Source organism: Gavialis gangeticus, unplaced genomic scaffold, assembly GCF_001723915.1.
Source record: "Gavialis gangeticus isolate Ggan-Ray unplaced genomic scaffold, GavGan_comp1, whole genome shotgun sequence".
Classification (NCBI taxonomy): Eukaryota; Metazoa; Chordata; order Crocodylia; family Gavialidae; genus Gavialis; species Gavialis gangeticus.
Genome location: NW_017729011.1, coordinates 16,442,012 through 16,445,509, shown reverse-complemented (window position 1 = coordinate 16,445,509; position 3,498 = coordinate 16,442,012). Strand labels below are relative to the sequence as shown.

The 3,498-nt window shown below is 60.9% G+C and overlaps 1 protein-coding gene across 1 annotated transcript in view; it reads right to left on the bottom strand.

Annotated features, from left to right (window-relative positions):
- HMCN2 (hemicentin 2) overlaps positions 1 to 3,498 on the bottom strand; it is a 121,404-nt gene that overhangs the window by 16,214 nt on the left and 101,692 nt on the right. The window contains exons 82-87 of the mRNA XM_019510296.1: positions 3,268 to 3,402; positions 2,568 to 2,702; positions 2,214 to 2,404; positions 1,477 to 1,690; positions 577 to 711; positions 103 to 293 (exon numbers count right to left, since the gene is read on the bottom strand). Coding sequence (XP_019365841.1) covers positions 103 to 293; positions 577 to 711; positions 1,477 to 1,690; positions 2,214 to 2,404; positions 2,568 to 2,702; positions 3,268 to 3,402 — 1,001 coding nt within the window. The remainder of the gene's footprint in view (positions 1 to 102; positions 294 to 576; positions 712 to 1,476; positions 1,691 to 2,213; positions 2,405 to 2,567; positions 2,703 to 3,267; positions 3,403 to 3,498) is intronic.

Sequence of the window (3,498 nt, the reverse complement as noted above, 5' to 3'; positions counted from 1 at the left end):
CTTATCACTGGATCTTACTACCCCCTTCTCTCGCAGACCCCCATCCTCCTCCCCAGGCTCTCCTCCCCATCACCAAAGCACCGAGCCTGGGCTGCCACTCACCACTGTCCCGTAGATGGCCAGGGAGCCGTTCTGGAGCTGCCGCAGGCGATAGCTGCCCTGCACGGGGATCCCGTTCTTGTCCCAGTGGATGACAGGGGCAGGGTCGCCGTAGGCTTCGCAGTCCAGGAGGGCGTTGGCCCCCAGGGGCTCCACCTGGTAGGCACTGACCTCCCCTTGCAAGACAGGAGCCTCTGGGGAAGGAGAAGGGCTTAGAGGCTAGCAGTTTGTCCAGGCTTCAAGCAGGGCTGTGATGAGCCAGAGCCGAGGGTGGCTGCGAGGGAACCAAGAGCACCAAAGGCCCAGGAGCAAGACTCGTTATCTGAGCACCCAGGGCCTGGCACGGCTTGGGCTGCACCTTCCCACCTACCAGGACCTGTGCTAAAGGAAGGCAAACTGGGATGACCCAGAGGCCTGCCTGGCACTGCCTGCTTGCTCCCGGGATGGCCGAGGGACACTTCTCCCTGCCTGAAGCACCTTTCACGTGGACAAAGCCCATGGCCTTGATGCTGCCAGCGCTGTTCTCGGCAGTGCAGATGTAGGTCCCGCTGTCCTCCTTGGTGACACTGTCTCTCTGCAAGGTGCTCCGGCCGCTCCGCTCCGAGATGCCACCTGCCAAGGCAAAGCCACACAGCTGGGCTTGGGATGTGGCTCTGCAGCTAGGACGCGTGCTCACGGAGCTGGGCCACCTGCCGTCACACCCATCTCAGCCACTGGGCCCCGAGCGGTCATGAAGGGGGAGCCCCAGCTGACACCCCAAGTCCTGCCCTCTCTTCTGCTGCCCAGGGATGCAGGCCAGGATCCCACCTTCGTCACGCTGGACCCTGCCATGTCACGGCAGCGCTGCCAGATTAAAGGATTTCCTGCATCTTCCAGAGCTTCTCCTAGTGACAGCTCTGTGCAGCCGAGGGGGATGCAGCAGGCCTGCCCCAGCCCCCTCCCAGGGTCCTGCCACTGGACTAAGCAAACCACTGATGTCCCAGTGACACAGGGAAACTGAGGCACGGAGCAGTGTCATGCACCCAAGAATCAGTGTCACCGCCAGGGACAGAACCCAGAAGTCCTGCCCCCAGCCCTGCACGGCAGCACAGAGCCAGGCACAGCCATCTTGATCTCACAGCTCAGAGGATCATAGAAAATTAGGGTTGGAAGGGATCCCAGGAGGTCACATCTAGTCCAACGCCCTGCTCAAGGCAGGACCAGCCCCAACTACATCATCCCAGCCAGGGCTTTGTCTAGCCAGGTCTTAAAAACCTCCAAGGATGGCAAATCCACCACCTCATCTGCTCTCCTCTCCCCTTGCACTCATCCTCTGGCTTCTTCCATGCTCCGTCTTCCCTGCCCCAGCCCGTCCATGCCCCTGTGCCCCCCACGCACTCGTGACAGGCTGGTTGTACATGGTCCAGGTGATGCGGGGCATCGGGTTCCCCTTAGCGCCACAGACGAGCTCCAGTCCCTCGCCCACGCTCAGTGCCAGGTCCCCCGGCAGCTCGGTGAAGGCGGGGGGCACGAGGACAGTCAGGCGGAGCTGGCGGGCAGCTCTCCCGGCTGCGTTTTCTGCGGTGCAGGTGTATGTCCCGGCATCCCCGGCCTGTGGGGTGAAAAGGTCCAAGGAGCAAATGAGGGGGCAGCCTGTGGGTAGACTCTGTGCCCCACAGGCTGACAGCCTGGAGGGGGCAGCTCCCTTGCCAGTTGTTACCCCTGTCAGGGGGCACAACACAGCCATGTCCTGCTGAGCTGCCCCTCTCTTGGCTGTTGGGCAGAGATGGATGAGCTCAGTATCAAAGATTTAAGGTCCCCTGGGTAGGCCCTGCTCTGTGAATGCCCCAATACATCCCTCCAGCACCGACCTGCCCCGCATGGTGCCCACAAGGGCTTAGCTAATACTGAATCCATCATCTGCTGCTCCTAAAAGCTGCCAGTGCTAAGCAACCCCAGGCTCTCTCCTCTGCCGCCTGCGGTTCTCCCAGGCTCAGCAGGTGCATAAGGGGCAGCAAGGCCCCATCTCCAGCCATTAGTCCTCACCACCCAGCGCTGCTCAGAGCCCCGCAGACAGACGCACACCAGGGATGTGAAGCAGATCAAGCCCCGGCCACAGGACATGGGAGGCTCACCTGGGCATCCTTGACGATCAGCTCCCCCGATTGCAGGAAAGTGAACTTCCCACTGTCCCCTCGCACCACGGCCCCGTCTTTTGACCAGGTGATCCTGGGCTCGGGGATCCCCCGCGTGGCACAGGGCAGGAGGACTTGCAAGCCTTCAGGGACAGACAGCTCTGCCGGGCCAGCTTCAACCACTGGGGGCACTGGGGTGGGAAAGAAGAAGACCAAGTTCTCAGGCTTGGAAAGCAGCAGCTCAGCAAGGCAGTGGCCACAACCCCTGCCCCTCCCTTCAGCTTGGGAGCATTGTGCCCTGGATGCCCTAAGGAGAGCTGGCTCCTAGAGTCACCGGTTGGATCGCTCCCCTACCTTGCACGATCAGCCGGGTCTTCCCCAGTGCTGTGCCCGAAGGGTTCTGTGCCATGCACAGGTAATTCCCAGCATCCTCCACAGTGGCACGTAGCAAATGGAGGTGCCCACTGGGGAGCACCCTGAAACCAGCTCCTGCTGGGAGGAAACAAAAGGACTCAGAGACAGAAAGAAATCAAAAGCAAAGGCAGAAAAGCCAAACCGCCGCTGCCCAAGAGCTTCACCCACTGGCAAAGGGGCTGCAGGCCGAGGCTACTTCACCCAGGGATGAAATGCAGTCTCTTCTGGGAAGGCATGAAGAAACTGCTTTCACAGCAGTTAGTGTGGGGGAGGCAGGATGTCACGGCTCAAGGTGGATTCTGGCCACAATGCCGGGGTTAAAAGCACCTTCACCCTTGCAACGTGTGGCCAAGGGAGATTTCATGACCGTGCACCATTGCGAGTGTCAGCAGCCTTAAATGGGGGTGTCACAGCAAGAGACCAGGCCACCGAGGGGTCATCCTGGAGACAGGAGTCACCCAGGACCAGGACAAGCTGAGGGGCTTTGGAAAGGCTGCAGGGAGCTTATATCACTGGATTTGCTGCCACACCCATCAGTGCCCTTAGCATGTGCACTGATCTCTGGGAGCATCCTTCGTCCCTCCCGGGGCCTTGCAGCATTGGGCAGTTACAGCAAAGCCCTCCCAAGGCCCTGGCTCACCTGCAGGGATGTTGATCCCCTCCTTCTGCCACGTGATCACTGGGCGAGGCAGCCCAGATGCCTCGCAGGGCAAGACCACACCAGAATTGAGCACCACCTGCATCAGGCGGGGCAGGGGCTTTACCACTGGGGGCTCTGCAACCAAAAGAGACACTCGCAGACAGGTCCTTCTCCCCTTGGCCATGACAGGACACCAGGGGCATCACCCACATGGAGCATGGCCTGGCTCTT